This window comes from Gracilinanus agilis, chromosome 4 (genome assembly GCF_016433145.1).
Source record: "Gracilinanus agilis isolate LMUSP501 chromosome 4, AgileGrace, whole genome shotgun sequence".
In the NCBI taxonomy this organism is placed as follows: Eukaryota; Metazoa; Chordata; class Mammalia; order Didelphimorphia; family Didelphidae; genus Gracilinanus; species Gracilinanus agilis.
In genome coordinates this window covers 357,175,228-357,195,198 of record NC_058133.1, presented here as the reverse complement: position 1 = coordinate 357,195,198, position 19,971 = coordinate 357,175,228, and the positions used below count along the sequence as shown (strand labels likewise).

At 38.0% G+C, this 19,971-nt stretch overlaps 1 protein-coding gene across 1 annotated transcript in view; it reads left to right on the top strand.

The window, feature by feature from the left end:
- Positions 1 to 1,116: 1,116 nt before the first annotated feature.
- Positions 1,117 to 19,971, top strand: part of PDSS2 (decaprenyl diphosphate synthase subunit 2) — a 318,869-nt gene continuing 300,014 nt past the window's right edge. Inside the window, exon 1 of the mRNA XM_044675399.1 lies at positions 1,117 to 1,382. Coding sequence (XP_044531334.1) covers positions 1,117 to 1,382 — 266 coding nt within the window. The remainder of the gene's footprint in view (positions 1,383 to 19,971) is intronic.

The window sequence follows — 19,971 nt, the reverse complement described above, 5'->3', positions numbered from 1 at the left end:
CAGGTCTGATGTGCCACCTAGGGTACCTCACAGTACTATATAAATACTATTATTTGGTTATAATGTTGCGTTTTTGTGTTTTTTTTTTTTAACTTATCTGGTGGTTCTTACAGGAACCACCCTGGACTTCAACTTCCTCAGATTAAAAGGAAGTGGACAGTTGCTTTTAGTTCTAAGATTCTACAATCTTGAGTAGCCAGAAAACACGGTTCTTAGAACCTAGAATTTGGAGTCAAAGAACCTGGAATAAAATCCCTATTTTGCTATTTATGTGGAACCTAGAAAGAGTCAGAATTAAAAATCCCAACCCCTGTATGACATTATGGGCCCGACCCTTATATGACATTATGGTGAAATAGAATTATCCACAGGAATCCCAAACCTTGCAGACCTCCAGTCTCCAGGGACTGACCTTATCTACCTTGCAGACCTTCCGCTTCTCCCCAGGATCTCCTCCCTGCAGATATTCCCCTTATCTACAAGAATACCTTAGGACATTCCCCTTATCTGCAGGATTTCCCAACCTAAAGACATTCCTCTACCCTTCTGACTACTACTCCATAAAAACTCAAGCCCAGACACAGCACAGCTCCGAATCCCTCACCAACTTTTTGTGAGAGACCCTAGCTCGAGCTAGACTATAAAGTCCCTTTGCATATTGCATTGTTGGCTCAAGACTCATTTATTGGGATACTTCTCCCGGCATAACACTTATCATTTGTGTGTGACCTTGGACAAGTCACTTAACTAATTTCGTTGGGATTTAAATTTTAAAAATGTTTTAAATTAAAAAATTAAAAAAGAATAAGTTTAATTTAAAAAAAAAAAGTCTCTTCCTCTCCAGACACCCATCAGCAAATACCTGTTAGCCCACAAAAGCCTAAGGGCAGGGAGGCGGGGCCTGGTCACGAATCGCCCCGCCCTCTTTACGACAGGCCGGATTACGGCGCTCAAGATGGCAGCGCCCAGGGCACCGGCAGCAACCCTGTCCGCTCTAGATTCTACGACGCCGCGAAGTTGCTGAGCAGGTCAGCGCTTAAACTTCCTTTCCTGGGCCCATCCCTCAGCCGGAGCCTCTGATCTTCCCCGCCCCCAAGTCCCTCTAGCGCTGGAGCCATGAGCCTGCAGGAGCTGCTGTGCCGCTCCGGAGCCCCGAGAGCCCTGTGGTGGACGCTGCTGCGGCCGCCCCCCACGTCCCGGCGTGGCCTCTTCTCTGGATCCCCGACCCACTGGAACCAGGTGGTGTCGGAGGCGGAGAAGATCGTGGGCTACCCGACCTCATTCATGAGTCTCCGCTGCCTCCTGAGCGACGAGCTCAGCAACATCGCTATGCAGGTGCGCAAGCTGGTCGGGACGCGGCACCCGCTGCTCAACACGGCCAGGTGAGCTCGTGCGCGCGCCCCGCCCCGGCCCCGGCGTCCCAGTGCGCCCGGCATAGCGCTGCGCCGCGCCGCGCTCTCTGAGCGCACCTGGCCATCCGCTCGCTGCCTCCTAGCACCGCATGCTGCCTCTGCTTCTAACAGACGCTCATCTCCAAATCTTGCCTTGCTTAGGAGGATCTGCCTGCACATCCTTGGAGTACACTTGCTCATTGGGAGCATGATAGGGAAAAGAAGCGCACACGCACACACACACACACACACTCTTTTACTTTTACCAATCCCCCTTCCTTATTAGTGTCTTCTCTCTGAAACCGCCTCTAATGTATCCTGATCATGATTCTTTGCATCTAGTCCCTCTTTCTTCCTCGCTTCGCCCCTCCACTAGAGTATGTGCTCCTCCTGCAGGGAATAGTTTTTTGGCTTTCTTTGACTTACTTGTGCTTTTGCACAGTGTTTGCTGTATTATTCAGTCGTGTCTTCTTCATGACCTCATTACAGAGTTTTCTTGGCAAATATATTGGAGTGATTTGTTGTTTCTTTCTCCACATTAAGTGATTTGCTCAGGGTCACACAACTAATAAGGGTCTGATTTTGGATTTGAACCCGTGTCTAGCAGACTCTGGTTCCAGAACTCTATCTAGCCACCTGTCTGCTTCATGCATATGCTTGGCTAAATCAATGATGATTGATTGACTGTGGAATCCTCTTCCTAAAGGGCCTTGCTCAAAGGTGCCATGTCATGAAAACACTCCTAGCCCTCTCTGGGCGTAAGTGGCCCTTAGTCATGGCTGGTTGGTTGACAGTAGGAATCCTGTTCCAACAGGGTCTTGCTCAAGGGAGCCATTCCATGAAGCCTACCCCAGGCTTGTCAGCTGAAAATGTCCCTTAATCAGTACTGGTTGACTACAGGAATCCTGTTCCTTCAGGGTCATGCTTAAGAGAGCTTTACCATTTAAGCTTTCCCTAGCTTTCTCAGCTGAAAATGCTCTTTAAAATGTCCAAGAATCTGATGTTTAGATCTCTCTTATTCCTTGTGTTGTATTATTTGTGTTCATTTTATATCTCCCATTTCAGCATTCTAGGAAGAAAGAGTTGTATGAAAGTTTTGGAGGAAGTTGTCTAAGATATGAGTCCCTTGTGGGCAGAAACCCTGTTTTTACTTTTCTTTGTACCCCCATGGTGCCTGGAACATAGAATTGGCTTGATAAATGTTTATTGAGAATTTGTCCTAAGTTGGACAAAATTAATATTCTTTTCCGAGTTGAGAGATTTGGAAAGGATAGGGAGGAGAGGAAGAGAGTTAGACACATCAGACGGTTCCCTTTATCACCAAGCAATCCCAGTTACCAATCTCTTCAGGTTGTTAAGAGATGGAAAAAAATCTAGTCTAACCCCTCATTTTACATATGGGGAAAATGAGGCCCAGAGGATTGTTGAGAGAGGCAACAAATGCTTCTATTATGTCAGAGTTACTTCCACTCAAATCTTCCAACTGATGTGGACTGCAGTCAGTGTCTCACAAACTGTCAAGTAGCTGTAAACAATTAAAAGAACGTGGAAACAATAGCTAGTTGATTAATATGGGGGCCAGCTTTCAAAAATTAGACATGTGGGTTGCTTAGATATGCAGTTACGAGAAAACTTACATCAATCTTTGGGGGGTGGGGGTTGATCTCTAAACAGGCAGCAATTTCCCAGTTGCACAGGACTTGGTTGAAACAATGCTCAGTTTCTACGATCACTGCCTTCTTAAGAGTCTGTGCAGAAAAGAGCCCTGGGGTCTTTAACATATCATTTTTAATCTATTTACATTTCAGTTTGCAGCCCCCCCTCTCCCCTCATTGGGCAGAGTGAATATGAGTAAAGCCAGGAGGTCCAAAGTGGACATCACTTCCTTGGGAAATGACAGGGCAACAACCACCCAAACAAATGATCCCTTCCTTAGAAACTTAGAAATCAAGATAAAAAGCATTCCTGAAAACCATTTGCCTACCCTCCTTCCTTTAATCACCTCCTTACCTTACCTACCTCATCCCCCTCTCCTTACCTTACCTTACATTCCTCCTTGCTTCTTCTTTTACTAACTTCTCTATTACTATATTCTCCTAAAATAAAACTTGTTCCCTCAGCATGGAGTCAGTCTGAACTGTCAGTTCTTTGGACAAGACCCCAATTTCCCTTCCCACATCACCACCAGTGTTTCATTATGGTATGCAAGAAATCCCAAATTTTCAAAAGAAGAACCAGTAGAGTTCTCTTGAATTAGTAGAGTTCACAGTCTGTCAGGACCTACCACACTGGAAACATGGATGGATTGTATTTTTTCTGAATAAAGATCAGACTAAATAAAAATAGACATTTATTACCAGTTATCAGCAAGCTGGATTTTTTTTTTCTACCATAGCCTCTCAGGAAAACTGTTTGCCAAAACATAGATTAGTTGGCATCTAAATGGATGGAGAAAGTATACATATTTATTATTAGTAGTAGTACTAATAATGCTTAGTTTGCAAAGTACATGTTATCTCTTTTGACCCTCACAACCACCCTTTGATGGAAGTGTTATTATCACCTCTGTTTTCCTCTGATGAGGAAACAGACATAGAGAGATTACATACCTTTCTCAGGGTCTGAATTTTAACTCAGCTTCTCAGTACTAAATCCTGTGCACTATCAGTACCACCTGGCTGCCTGAGAACCTATTAAATCAGGGGTCCCTGAAAAAAAAGTATATGGAAAGGGAGCAAGATAGATAAACAATATGTGAAAGGTTTACTTAACTAAGGATGTAGGTTTATTAGATCAACTTCCTGGAAAGGGTTTTTTCCTGGGTCTATTTGAATGTGTTACCTTTGGAAGGGAGGCCTTTTCTAGATAGAGAGCTCTGTAGTTCTAACTTGAGTTGGGTGAAAGCTTTGTTCCGAGTTCAAGGGATTCTTCAAGCTTGAAACAGAAGTCTAGTCAATAGTGTTAACTATCTTAATAAGAATTTTGCCTGTTTTTCTGAAATTTTCTTTTTTCACTTGAAACCAGGCACTTTGATTTTATGTCAGACCTCTCATTTTATGCCCATCTTTATTTAAGAAAGGTCTGCAATTCGACTAAAACAGTACTGTCATAACATTGAAAATTATCTCTTGTAATCCAATTTTCTAGTCACCTCTAAGGTTATAAGTTTTTTTTTTGGGGGGGGGGTTATATTTTTAAACCCTTAACTTCTGTGTATTAGTTCCTTGGTGGAAGAGTGGTAAGGGTAGGCAATGGGGGTCAAGTGACTTGCCCAGGGTCACACAGCTGGGAAGTGTCTGAGGCCAGATTTGAACCTAGGACCTCCTGTCTCTAGGCCTGGATCTCAATCCACTGAGCTACCCAGCTGCCCCCAGGTTATAAGTTTTTTGAAGACAGCAATCAGAATAAGAGTAATAATAATTTCCATAAAAGTATTACTTTACAGTTAGTGCTTTACATACAGATGAGTACATAAGTGCTCACTTGAGTTTCGGAACAGACACCTTGTAAAGGCAGATAATATAAGTAGTATTACTGTTTTACAGAAGAGAAAATAAAGGTTCAAGAAGGTTCCCAGTGTCATTTATTGTCCTATCTTATACAACTGGTATGTTCAAAGCCAAGAGTAGAATTCAGTTCTTCTAATAACTATTTCGTTATGCTAGTCTGTCTCATTTTTTTCTTGTATTTTTCTGTTTCCAGCACAATATAGACATTTAATAACAATACCATATGGAGAAACAGGGTAGTATAATGGATAGAGAGCTGTCCTTTAAGCCAGTAAAATTTGGATTCAGTTCCCATCCTGACATATGCTAGCCCTGTAACCCTGGACAGATCACTTAATCTGTCAATGCTTTAAGCAACTCTCTATTGCCATAATAAATTGAAAGAGAAGGTGCCAACCTGAACTGATGGGGGAGTTTCATCTTCTGGGAGTTCCTTCTACCAGTGAAATCACAGGTTCATTCTCTATCTCTTAATAATATCATAGATTTAGAACTAGAAGGAAATCTAGAGCTCACTAGTCCAGTGCTACTTTGAGGAAAACTGAGCTCAGGGAGGGTTCAAATCTGCCCTCATACACTTCCTAACTGTGTGACCCTGGGCAAGTCACTTAACCCCTGGTGCCTAGCCCTTACTACCCTTCTGTCTTAGAACAATTCACAGTATTGATTCTAAGATGGAAGGTGAGGGTTAAAAAAAAGTGTCCAGATGAAAGACAAGAAAAACTTAATCAAGAAGTTTTTTTAAACTAATTTTTTTTTAAATTAACAAATTTATTTTCTTTCTTGCTCTCCATCCCTTTGTAGGGAAAAAACATTCCTTGTAACAAATAGATATAAGCAAGCAAAACAAATTCTCTAGTTGGCCATGTTCAATATATATATACATATATATATATATATATCAGCCTGTACTCTGAATCCATCTGCTCTCTGTCAGGATGTAGGTAGCATTCTTCATCACTGGTGCTCTGTAATCACTGATGGTCAGGGCCTGAATCGAAGTTCTTGTAGCTTTCAATGCTATGTATTTTTTACCATGTTGTTATTGTATAAATTGTTTTTGCTCATTTCATCCTTCATCAGTTTATATTGTTTATTTTTTAATTGTTTATTTTGTTTATTGTTCATTTTTATAATATTGATGTTATTGTGTAAATTGTTCTGATTCTACTTACTTCACTGTATCAATTCATATAAGTCTAATCAAGGAGTTAAATGATTTAATCAAATACGATTTATATAACTAGTCTTATGTTATAGGCAGTAAGAATCCTAGTTGAACAAATGTAATAGGAAATCAGAATTGTTTCATTGTTTTGAGTTTTATTTAAAGAGTGGGAAATCTGGTAGTGTGTCTATTTAGAAACACTGTCCATGGGGACTGAGGAGGTGGCAGTGGGAGTAGTAGAATGATGAATGAAGTAATTTAGCAGGAGAGGAAGACTGGAAATGCAGAGGAAGGGATGGGGCTTAATCATGCCACAGTTCTTAGCTCGGTACCATGTTGCATATTCATCTCTTCCTCCTGAGCTCAACCAGTACTCCATCAGATAGTAGGGAGATGGTGAAAATTTTTTTTTGCCTAGAAGCAAAGTTTGCTTTGCTTGGCCTTCCAACAAAACTAGTCAGAAACTGGTTTTCCTAACTAAAGAGAAGAAATAAAACAGCCCAAAGTGAAGAATTTTTGACACTAAATTAATATTGAGAATGTTTGACAACAATTAGCTCATTACTGAGAAATGAGCAGCATGGTTTGTTTAGTAGAAGATATATTGCACTAGGAGTAGGCAAACCTGGATTCTAGTCCTGACTCTTACATTGCTTTGCTGGGTGATTATGGCAAGTCTCTTAACCTGTTCTTTCCTCAGTTTCTTCATTTGGTAAATCATGAAAATTAAATTAGCTTATCTTTGACTTTCATTTGGATGGTAAACTTTCACTATCATGTATCAACGTCTACCTTCCAGATTCATAGGGAAGTTTTTAAAAATAAATCTCTGAAACCCAATAGATACCTGCATAATCTTTTTTTAAATTCAAAGGTATTTTAATTTCCCAATTACATGTAATAATAATTTTCAACATATGTTTTTCAAAATTATAAGATCCAAACCATCACCCTCCTTCCCTTCCCTTCCTTCAACTTGAAAATGGTAAGCAACTTGATCTGGGCCATACATTTATTATCATGCAAAACACACTTCTATAATGGTCATTGTTGTAAGAGCACCCTCATACAAAACCAAAACCCCAAAATAAGACCATAAATACACTGACATGAAAGATAATATGCTTTGATCCATCTGCAGAATCTTTTTCAGGGAATGTCAAGTTTCATTAGATTATTTTAGATAGTATTTAAAGACAGTTATACCAAGAAGTATTAATATCAAAAAGTTTCAGTTATAGCAAGTGGTTCACTTTCATCAACAGGAATTTATGAGTTGCATCTCTTTCCACATATAAAAGTTTAATAGAATTACTTGAAGTCAGGTCAGGAAGGTACTAATAACTGTTGAATAGGAAATGACGTGTAGTTTAGAGTAAAACGTTATTGACATTACAAATTACTTGTGACAAACCGTCACATAATAGGGACCATCAAATAATATCCAGTAATGCTCAAAAGGAGGCAACAGCAGCATATCATAAAATTAAACTAGTATGGGTCTGTTTCGATTAGAGCAATGAGGCAGCTAGGTGCCTTAGTGGATGGAGAGCCAGGCTTGGAAATGGGAGGTTCTGGGTTCAAATTTGACCTTAAACACTTCCTAGTTGTGCAACTCTGGGCAAGTCACTTAACCCCATTTGCCTAGCCCTTACTACTCTTCTGCCTTGGAACCAATATTTAGTATTGGAACCAATTCTAAGGCAAGATAAAGGTTTAAAATTAAAAAAAGAAAAAAGAAAGTAATGTATTCTTCTAAATTTTCATCATAACTCTCTTCAGAGCTTAAACTTTTTTTTTGTACATACCATTTCATCTAGATAGATTTAGGTGAAAATCTGATACCCATCAAATTTAGATAACATGGGAACATAATTTTAATGAGTTTTGAAAGAGTGGATTTGGGAACTTTCAGAAAAATGACAGTTTTTAAAATAAACTAGTACTCTTATTGAAAACAAATTAAACTTTGTAGTAGAAATAAGTTTTAACTTTTAAATGATTACACTAAGCAATAAATCTATAATGTAACTGAAAAATGTCAAAGCAAGTATATATGTATTGCTTTGTTGATAAATCTAATCATAGGAATCAAAGAATTGGAGACAAAAATTTCATTTTAGGTGCTCTAGTTTTTAATAATTGCCAGTAGTTTCATTTAACCAATGTTCTACTATTTTGTTCTTGCAGATTGTTTGCAAAAATTTTTTGTGTGTATTTAGTCATTGTTCAGTCTTGTTGAACTCTTTATGATCCCTTGAACCATACTCTATGAGGGGTTTTCTTGGCAAGAAATACTGGAGTGGTTTACCATTTTCTTCTCCAGTAGATTAAAGCCAACAGAGCTTAAGTTACTTGCCCAGGGTCACAGCTAGTGTCTAGGCCAGATTCAAACTCAGGTCTTCCTGATTCTAGGACCAGTGCTTTATCCATTGAATATTTAGTATAGCTCTGCAATGTCACTTTTAAAATGCCTTTTAAGACATTTTCAAAATGAATAGATTTATTGCTTAATGGTTGCCTCATGATACTTTTTTAGTAGTGGATTTCTGAAAGTCTAGTTGAAGGCTATAATTAACAGCTTAATGGTTTGCTCTATAGGATCCTAATCCATAAATTTTGAAACAAAGTATTTATATTTACTCTTCATTTCTGAAGTGCCTGCAGAATGAATAAAATTGTACTAATTCCTTCCCTATAAAGTAACTAAGTTATAAACATCTAAGTAGTTTAGTAATGCCATACTGCATTCAGAAGTTTTTGTAGTTTTGTATTTTAAAAATTTATATAACATATTTGGAACTAGTTTTCAATCCTTACCACCATTTAATCTGAAATTTTGCTACACAGCAGATGCATGAAGAATTAGATTACATTATGAATGCTTATGATTTTCACAATCAAATCTATATATTATAGAGGGGAAAGGTAATCTGAAATTAAATGTATATGTCAGATAGTCACATGTAAACTGGGTCTGTAAAATTGTAAAATCATGCAGTATTCTGCCTTGCATGAATACCAAATTATCTGATGACCAATATCATTTCTTTATCAATGTCTTAGCAAACTTAATAGGAAAAAAGAACTTCAGGAAAGCCCACTGCTTACCTCTTGCTTTTGTCTACTTAGGGAACTTGCTCCATCCACCAAAGCTATTCTACCAAGGAAAGGAAAAACAATACATATTTCAGTTGGTAAGGGTTCCCACCTCTTTCTTGGATAGATGATAATTATACCATTTAGGACAATGTAGCAATTAGCCAATTGTTTTCCCTTGTTCTTTTCTTAGGTGTTAAATATCTTTCTCTAGTGTACATTTACAATTAGGTAGGCAAGTCCTCATTAATCAATCATATGTTTGAGTGCCCACTATTTGCAAATCACTGTGGGAAATAGAGACCTAGAAGACACTGTTCTTGCCCTGAAGGATTTTGTGGCCTATTTGGAAGGAGAAAACATTTACAGGTAGAGGATGCAATCCAATACAGCAGGTATTAAGCCTACTATAAGCCAGAGGCCTTGCTACTTGTTGAGGTTATGGAGGCAAAAGTGAAACCATCTTTAAGTTACATTATGTAAGTAGTTAGGAAGGAAGGGGAGATAGTATGTGCACAGATAAATAAATCATATATATATATATATATATATACACACATATATATATATAGAAAGAGTGAGAGAGATAGATCATACCTACATACAGAGATACATACATACATACATACATACTGTAGAAATACACAAACTTCACAGTACATACTTTTTCATGTCAGAAGGGGGTATATCAGAAACACAAACAATTGTGAGAGTCCTTAAAGGTCTCTTATAGGATGAGATACTTGAGCTGAGCCATGAAGGAAGCACTGAGACAGGTAATGATAGAGAATATTCTGGGCAACAGTCTATACAAAGAACAGAGATGGAGAGTCAGTGACAGGAATGGCAAGCTGCAAGCAGGCTAGGCTGGCTAAAATCTAGCATGACTGAGAGGGGATACTTATAATCAGCCTGGTAAAATAGTTTGGAATCAGACTCTGAAGGACTTTGCTAAACCAAGTCCATATTTTATCCTAAAGACAATAGGGAACCACTGAAGCATCTTGAGCAGGGAGGTGATGTGGGCAGGTTCATTTTGGGGAATTTTTTTTTCAGCTCTGTGAAGGATAGATTGGAGAAGGCAGACACTGGAGGGCAGGAAACCCAATTAGGCAACTGTTCTAATAATCCAAATAAGAGGTAATAAGGATCTGAACCCAGGGGATGTCAGAGGGGGTAAATTTGAGAGTCAGAACGGTAGAATCAATCAATCAGTAAACATTTAGCAATTGCTCATCATGTTCCAGGCATTGTGCTAAGTGCTGAGGATACAAAAAGAGGCAAAAGACAGTCCTTTCCACCAAAGAGCTTACAGTTTAATAGGGGAAGCAACATGCAAACAAATATATACCAAAAAAAGCAATTATTCAGGGTAAATGGGAAATAATTAACAGAGGAAAGATACTGGAACTAAAGAGAACGAGTTGGGGGAGGCTTCCTATAGAAGGTGGGATTTTAATTGGAACTTAAGAGAAGCCTGGGAGGTCATAGTTAGAGTGGAGTAAGGAAGGCATTTCGGGCAATAGGGGACAGCCAGAGAAAATACTCAGAGTAGAGAGATGCAGAGTCTTGTTCATGGAACAGGCAGGAGGTCAGTTTCATTGGATTGATGGGGTGTAAGAAGACAGGAAAAGTAGGAGAGAACTAGGTAATGAAGGACTTTGAAGGCTAAACAGTGCATTTTATATTTAATCTTGGAGACAATAGGGAGCTACTGGAGTTTATTGAGTGGGGTTTGGGAAAGGAAAGTGACATGACTGAATCTGTACTTTAGGAAAATCACTTAAGTGGCTGAATGGAGAATGGATGTGAGAGGGGAAAGGCTTGAGGCCAGCCAACTCACCAATAGTCTGTTGCAGTAATCCATGAAGTGATGAAGGCCTGCACTAGAGTGATGGCAATGGCAGAGGAAGAGAAGGGAGTATATTTGGGAGATGTTGCAAAGGTGAAATCCACAGGTCTTGCAGCAGGTTGGGCATAAGAGACAAGGTGTTGAGAGATAGTGAGGAGTCCAGAATGACTCTTAGGGTTTTAAGCTTGAGGGCCTGGGAATATGGTATTGCCCTCTATCAGAATAGGAAACATAGGAAAGGAGGGTTTAGGAAGAAAAATTATGAGTTCTGTTTTGGACAAAATGAGTTTTAGATAATTACTGGATGTCTAGTTCAAGATGTCTGAAATGCAGTTGAAGATGCAAATTAGTTCAGAGGTCAGCAGAGAGTTTGGGGCTGGATAGATAGATTTTACAATCATCAGCGGAGAGGTGGTAATTAAACACTTTATGAGATCAAGTGAAGTAGTATAGAGGGAGAAGAGAAGAGAAGGCAGCACAGGACACTTTTGATTAAAGGGAGATTTGGAAGAGGATCCAGGAAATAAGAAAGAAAAGGAATGCAGATAGGTAAGCAGAAAATCAGGAAAGTGGTGTCACAAAAACCTAGTGAGATGAGAGTATTAGGGAGGAGAGTGATCAACAATATCAAAGGCTGAAGAGAGACCAGAAAGATGAGGACTGAGAAAAGACCATTAGATTTGGCGACTGAAAGATTATTAGTACCTTTGGAGAAGATAGTTTTGGTAGAATGATAAAGTCAGAAGCTGAATTGTAAGGGAGGGAGTGGAGAAAAAATAGAAGCATCTACTGTAGATGGCCTTTTTGAAGAGTTTAGCTACAACGGACAGAAGATATATAAAATCACAGTTAACCAGGATGGAAGAATCAAATGATGGGGTTTTTTTCCAGGATGAGAGAAATAGGCATGTTTGTAGGCAGTAGAAAATGAGCCAGTAGATGGGGAGAGATTGAAATTAAGTGAAAGACTCAACAAGATAGGGCAATTGGTTGGGATTTATATAGATAGTAAGTGTTGAGGATAGAGAAATCGCATATAGGGGTGACATGAATTGTGGATTGAAGGATAATAGGAATTAGATACAAAGGAAAGGAATAATATTCTGGAAAGTGGGAATGGTGTTAGCAAAGGGGTGGGGGGAGGTGGAGTATGCAGAGAGCAATTTGAATAAAAGGTAGTGTATTAGTATAGGGAAGTATTATGAAGAAAAATTGAGGCCAGATTGTAGAGACCTTTGAATGCCATGTTTTTACTCCTTGAGGTTAACTTTATTTTGTAGGCACTGAGGGACCATCGAAGGATTTTGAGCAAAATAATGTAGTGAAAGAGATTAAAAAAAAAAAACAAAAAAAACAAAAAGAAAAACCCCACCACCAGAGGTAGGAGTTGTAATTAGTTAAACATTTCTTCTCTATTCAAGTAATGCTTATAACATTTTGTCGTTGAAGCAACCACAGATCTTTCTTTACTAATAGGTGTAACTTTCAGAAATTCGGATTAGATTTGAATTTTTGCTGCTGCAGTGCATTTCTCTGAATAGAAATTTACCCACTTAAATCAGTAATAGCACAGTAGTAAAGCCTTTGTAGATCCCACAAGCACATCTGTTTTTATGAGGATAAAGTTTTCTGTGCCCAAATAACTATGCCACCAGGCATACCTTAAGTACCCCTAAGAAGTTGGAACACTGCTGGAGTTCAAAGACAGGAGGCAGCCTTTCCAGTTGGAGGAATTAAGGGTCCGTGGAGGTGGTGCTATTTGAACTGGACCTTGATGGGAGAGTGGGATTTCAAATGGGGGATATGGAAAACACTGTATAGGAATTATTCAAGAAAGAGGAGCTAGCCTGAGTAAAGGAGAGGAGATAGATATAAGGTGGGTTTTTGCGCGTTTTAGTAGTCCAGCCCAGTTCATCTGGTACAGATTATCCTTTAGGTAGTTGAGCCATTGGAGAGTTTTTGTTTTGTTTTGTTTTAAACAGAGGAGTGAATTTTGAATATAAAACACATTGAGACTTGTATTTTTATATATGTTTAGGTAACAACTAACTTTTAAAAGTTGTGAGAAGGTGGCCAGTACCTTAAACAGACAACCGTACTACTATGAAAGCAGAACCTATTGGAACTGAATTTTATTACTATCGTGGGGCATCAGTTTTTTCTTTTTTTTTTTAACAACCCTCAAACCTGGGTTCTGCAGAGAGTGAGTTTAGGAGCCCTGGATGATCCAATGAGTTATACCCCATACCCCAGGGAGCAGAGGAATAGGACAGATTATGATTGCCTGGTGATTTTGAGGGGCTGGGGATAGAGAGGTTGCAATATGCTAGGAGGTTGGATAGAAGAAGGCAAGGAAGCTGCTTTGACACCTCCCTGAAGATTATTCATGAGAGGATTAGGTAATGTTGGAGCTATATAAAAATTTCAAGGCTAGAATTTGAGTAAACCAGGGCTATCCTCCATTCTCTCTCTTTTTTTAAACAGCAACCTGTTAGACCCATGTGCTTCAAAGTATCCCCTTTCTGCTTGAAATTCATCAGTTAGCTACTCAGTCTGAAAGTCCATCATTTAGGGACTAATGGTGTTAATAACCTACTACTGAAAATGCATATATCCTTTGGAAAGTTTATATATCTTTTGGAGAGTTGATTCCCACCATTATGTGAGTTTATTTAATGGCCTAAATACCTATCTAAGAAAGTTGTTGCTACACTAAAGGAAGGGAGTTTTGTTTGAGTGGGAGAAAGATAGAGTACTCTTTAAAGGATTGTAGACTTGGGTGGAATATGGCAGTAGGGGAATGTGGATAAGTAGAGGGTAATATAAGAGCACAAGGTGTTAAAGAAGGGGACAAAAAGACAGAAAGGGTAGTGGAAGAGCACCTAAAATAAACTTCACCTATTTTGAGAGTTTGCCTAGTCTTAGCCCTCTTCCTTCCTCTTAGAGCCCAGGTGGGAAATGCATCCTTTCCCTGAAAAATGAAGCCAAGAAAGAAGGGCTATAATCTTGACCTGGAGATAGGGACAGAATGAGGCTATGAGATTCCAGTTTGTCTTTCTAGGACTGGGTCACAACAGGAGAGATCTCTTCCTCTATCCTTAGATCTGCTCTCTTAACCTCTTAAATGGAGGCAGGAAAATTAGTTAGGAGGATGTTGTTCTTTTTCAGTTGTATTCAACTCTTTGCAACCTCATTTGGTATTTTCCCCTATTTCTTTTTTTTTTTTTAATAATTTTTTTTTTGTTTAAACCCTTAATTTCTGTGTATTGTCTCATAGGTGGAAGATTGGTAAGGGTGGGCAATGGGGGTCAAGTGACTTGCCCAGGGTCACACAGCTGGGAAGTGTCTGAGGCCAGATTTGAACCTAGGACCTCCCATCTCTAGGCCTGACTCTCAATCCACTGAGCTACCCAGCTGCCCCCCCTATTTCTTTCTCCAGCTTATTTTACAGACTAGTAAAAGAGGCAAATAGGATTAAATGGCTTGTCCAGAGTCACACTGCTAAGTGTCTTAGGCCATATTTGAACTTAGGAAGATGAATTTTCCTGACTTCAAACCCAGTACTCTTTCTACTGAGCCACCCAGCTGTCCTAGGAGGCTATTACCATTGTCTAAATAAGAGATGATAAGAGACTAAAATAGGAATAGCTTTGTAAGTGTTGAGGGAGGGATTTATCCAAGAGATAATACACTGGTTTATTTGTTAGGACTTTAGTCAGTCAGCTGTATCACATTTATTTCGTGCCTCCTATGTGCCAAGTACTTTTCTAACTGCTGGAGATACTGCTGGAGAAATGAAGAGGGAGAGTTTTCCATGTATTTGGAACAACCACTAAAGATACCTGGAATCCAGAAATGCTGTGTCTTGTTCAAAGTGCTGTAAAGAATTGACAGCTAATTGGATTTTGCAGGAAGAAATTTGAGGGAGAAAAGAGCTAAAGGTGGCTCTGAGGTTTTCAGTTTAGGTGAGGAAATTGGTTGTGGTGCTCTTCAGAAAAAGAGCATTTGAAAGAAGGAATGAATGAATGAATTAAAAAATATTCATTAAATGCTTACTATGTACAAAGTATTAAGTGCTGGAGCTGCAAAATGAATAGAAAGACAATCTCATAAGAGTTCTTATTTTGATGGGGATGACAACACATATGGAAGGATTTCAGTTGCAAATCAGATGGAAAGGTCCCATGGTCTTTATGGTGTAGCCGTAAAGCAGATGGTAATGCTTTTTCTTTCATGTCATTTTCACTGATAAAATTATATTAGTTTCTTATGTTGAAACATTTGAAAATGCCAAGGACTTTGATGCCAAAAATTTCCTTTTCTGGATCTTTAGGAGTTGTGGCTATATAGCACCTTGTAGGAGCAGTTGCCAGGCTACATCTTTACAGAGCTTGCTTCTCAGGACGATGGCTAAGGGTCCTGGGCTGAAAAGAATTACTGTTTCTAAGGCTCTTAGTTTCAAGGTCCTGCGATGTCCTTATTAGGGCATATGGGGAGATGGTTTGATTTGCTTGGCATGTGCTGTCTCTCTCTTAAGGTATGGTATTTGGCGGGGGAGGAAAGGGGAAAATGATGAATTCCTTTCTAGATATTAAATTAGAGGTGTCAGTGTAGGAAAACTAGGTTACCTAGTAGGCAGATGGAGATGTAAGGTAGCAAGTTAGTTGTAGAAAATGAATCTGAATCTATATGTTCGCCTGTCATCTGTGTGTCTGTCAGTAGATATACATAACTACATATATGTTTGAAAGTTATCCTTGTAGAAAAGTAACATGTGGTGTAATAGAAGGAGTAATAGTTATAGACTTAGAGGACTTAGCTTTAAACCCTAGCTCTGCCACTACATTTGAGATTTTGAACAAGTCATTTAATTTTGACCTCAGCTTTCTTATCTATAAAATTAAGTTGGACCTAGAACAGGGATTCTGTACCTGGTCCATGAGCTTGTTTTTAAAATCTTTTAATAACTATTTAAACACAAATGGTTTCTTTGTAATCTTATGTTTTATTCATTTTAAAATTTTTGAGAAAGGTTATCTAGATTTCTCTGTCCTGCCAAAGGAAGTTATGAATAGAGAAAAGATTTAAGAACTCTTAGACTACCTGATATCTCAAGTCTCTTATAATTTTAAATCTATAACTTTACAGAAGTAAATCACATTACTAAGGCAGAGAAAAGAAGATCTAAGATGGAATATTGATAAATGCACATAATGATAAAGATTAACCAGTAAATAAGACTAAGAAATTTATGTTGTTCAGTCCTGTCTGATTCTTCATTACCCCTTTTGGGGTTTTCTTGGCAAGGATAATGAAGTGGTTTGCCATTTCCTTCTTCAGCTCATCTTACATGTGAAGAAACTGAGGCAAAGGTTAAGTGACTTGCCCCAGGTCAGAGTCGCACAGCTAGTAAATGTCAGAGGCCAGATGTCTTCCTGGCTTCAGGCCTGGTACTCCATTGCTCCATCTGGCTGCCCAGACTAGGAAGGTAGTAGTTAGGAATGAAGAGAATGTGTGAGCATAGTAAGTTTGGCACTAAATAAAAATAAACCAAATCAGCTGAACCAGGAAAAAGATGTGTAATGGAAGCCAAGACATAAGATGTTATTGAGAAAAAGAGAAGTCACTGAGAAAGGAGAATAGGCACAGGAAATTCAAGAATTCTAAGGACTTGAAAGCAGGGATACTATTTTATTTGTCCTTATATTTCATTAATTGCCTTACATGTGAAAGATACTTAATAAATATCAAATGAATTGTTGATCTTGGACAAATTTTTCCCTCTTTAGATTTCAGTTTTCTCATCAGCAACTTAAGGAATTAAATTCATTGATCTTTAACATCTCTCCCTTCTGTAATTCTATCTTAGCTACTCTGACTTATGGGTAGGAGTTTAGATTTACATTTGTCAAAGGTCTACTTTTTGCTGGACACTGTAGAGTATACTAAAAAGTTCGAGTTTTAGAGACCTGGGAGAAACTCATCTGTGATGTGATGCTGGATCACACAGAGGTGGACCAGCCTTTTCAAGCTTTGTCTAGCCATCACAGCCATTATTATTTGCATAAATTGGAAGAACATTTCCATGGGGATGGGGAAGGTTAAAACCATTTCCTTACCACAATATCACTCTGCTCCTTTTTTGGTTAAAATGGTAGAGATTTGGATATACTCCTTTAGCCCATTAAGTTAGATAGCATTTGATCTTAGAGTTTCAGGGAGACATTAGAGGATAGAATAAATCATTAAAGAGAAAACAGAAGATTTTAAAGAATTCAAAATGTAGATCCGATCTTAGCCTAGGCTATATAATACTATATCATACTCCCTGGATAAAGGAGTATACCCAAATCTCTACCATCTTAACTAAAAAAGGAGTAGAGTGATATTGTGGTAAGGAAATGGTTTTAACCTTCCCTATCCCCATGCAAGGTTTCCTTCTAATATGGCTTGGGGGCAGAACTTCTTAGCAGTAGATTGAGAGGAAGATAGGAGGAGGGAAAGTAATAAGTAGTGAGCAGCCTTGGAAATAATGCCTTAGCTGAGAATTATAGTTGAGGCACAGTAAGAGGCTGAAAGAGATCTAGTTGTCTTTGAACAGAAGAGACTCTTAACTATTGAATTTCTTTACACCAGGATCCCTTTCTTGAACTCTTCAAGAAAGCTGAATGACCACTTGTCAGTTATGTTATAGAGTGGATCTCTTTTCAGCTAAGGATTGGGCTATATGGCCAGTGAATTCCCTCTAACTCTTTGATTCTCTCAAAACCAAGGAAAAGCTGAGTGACTACTTGTCCCCTAGGATAATGTAGAGAGGATTTCTATAGAAGAACAGGTTGGACTGAATGACTTTTTAGCATCCTTCCATTTCTGAGACTGTAATTCCGAGGTTTTGATTAATGCAAAAAGCAATAAAAGATCTTCTTGTAAGTTCTTCACCAAAGAAGTTAGCTTTCTTATGATTGCATTGTAAAAAGATTAGCCTGGCTCTGATGAGTAGAGGAAGGAGAAACTGGAGGCAGAGAGTCCAGCTAGGATGTTATTGAAATCCTCAGGGGTGAGAGCCTTCCTAGTTCTCAAAATCTGGTTCTTCTATGGAAATCATATACTCAACTAAATGCATCTCTCCTATTGTTTTTGTTTAATTTAGTAACAAGTTTATCTTAATAAATAGTAAATTCATCTTATTAAAGTGTCTTAAATATTTCTGTCTAGAACAGAAGAGCCAATTTTTTTTATGGTGGACCACATGATCAAAAATCCATATGTGTGTGGGCCACATGAATTTAATCATATAATTAATTACATTCAACTTCAATTATAATTACTAATTGCTCCAAGCCTGCTAGCAAGACACCTGGCAGCAGTCAGTTACACAACAGCAGTTGGCAGGTGGTTAGGTCCTACTAGTTCCTGTGTGCTAGCTAATTAGGTAAGAAAAATTTTTTTTGCTAAAAATCCCAGGTGGGGCTTCATCCTTCTCCCCCTCAGGTGGGCAGCTTTTGGCCTGAGGCCACATGTTGGCCATCAGTAGAGAGCACCGATTTCTGTTTAGACTTTTAATCTTTTAAATCCTTTGTTAAATGCTTTATACAACTAACTATTCAGTTTAAATAGTAAAAAATGCCTAAATGCTTCTGATGATACTAATTTCATTAAATAGGATAGAGGTATCATTTTTATCAGTATAGAATTGTTTCTGTTTTGTTTTAAACCTGAGAAACTTCAATTTATTTTGATGAATTACTGGTATCTCCGCAGATTTTACTCTTAGGATTAATATTTGTTTGAATACTCTGTATCTTGCCTTTGCTTTAAAAACAGTTTGATCTTGTTCATGTTTAGAGAGAGAGAGGAGAATTTAGTGTACAATTATTAGAAGAGTGACATTTTATTTGTCTCTTCCAAGTTATTGATTACTTTGTGGCAAAGTCTTGTTTCTTAAGTTCCATGTAGCAATCTTTGGATACTTTAAAAAATGTCATCTTATTTGTCTTTTTCTGTCTCCTTAAATTCTTAAGAGCTTTTTCATCTTGGTTTTAGATCATCTTTAATTTTAATACATATGCAAATATATTTAGTAAAGAAGGTTTCTGGGTTTCTATTTTAGTAATTTCTGACTGAAAACTATATTATTTGGTAGGGGCTACATTATCAAATATTGAGATTTTAATAGAAAAGTCTGAAAAGTTGTATACTTCTGAAGTAGTCTTAATATACTAAGTAATTTTCTTGAAAAAATGTTTATTAATGGTTGTTGATTTTGCATCACAGACATTTTGGGACCACCACCCAACCCCTTCAAAATTTCCCCTTCCCCCAAAATAAAAAAAATTGAAACTTCTATTTTAACAAATAAAACATTTAATAAAATAACTGATTTGATCCCTTTTTTCCCCTGCCTCTGCAGAGAAGGCAATATGTTTCATTTTCTGTTCTATAGAATCAAAAGTGGTCATTATAATTACTGAGAAGTTAGCTTCTTTTTAATGTTCTTTCTATATACATTGTGGTAGTCATTGTGTATATTATATCTCTGATTCTGCTTACTTAACCATGAATTATACAGTACTATAGTGGGGAGAATGGATGTTACTTAAATATCAGTTTCATAGACTAATCAGAACAGGGCAAAACACACACCCATACACACAAAGAAGTTGATGTAGAAATACATTTAACACAAATGGAGTGCTTTTGGGTACAGGAAGATAGGAAGGGGAATATAAAAGGAAGGGTAAATTGAAGGAGGGATTTGTCATAAGCAAAATATATCTAATGAAGAAAAGTTACAAGGAAAAAAGAAAGGATAATAACTTGAAATAAGTTGGGAAAAATAGGTATAGAAAAGAAAAAGAATAAGACTAGAATGAAGGGAAATAAACAATTAACTATCATAACAATGTAAATGGGATGAACTCACCTACAAAATGGAAGATATTAGTAGAATGG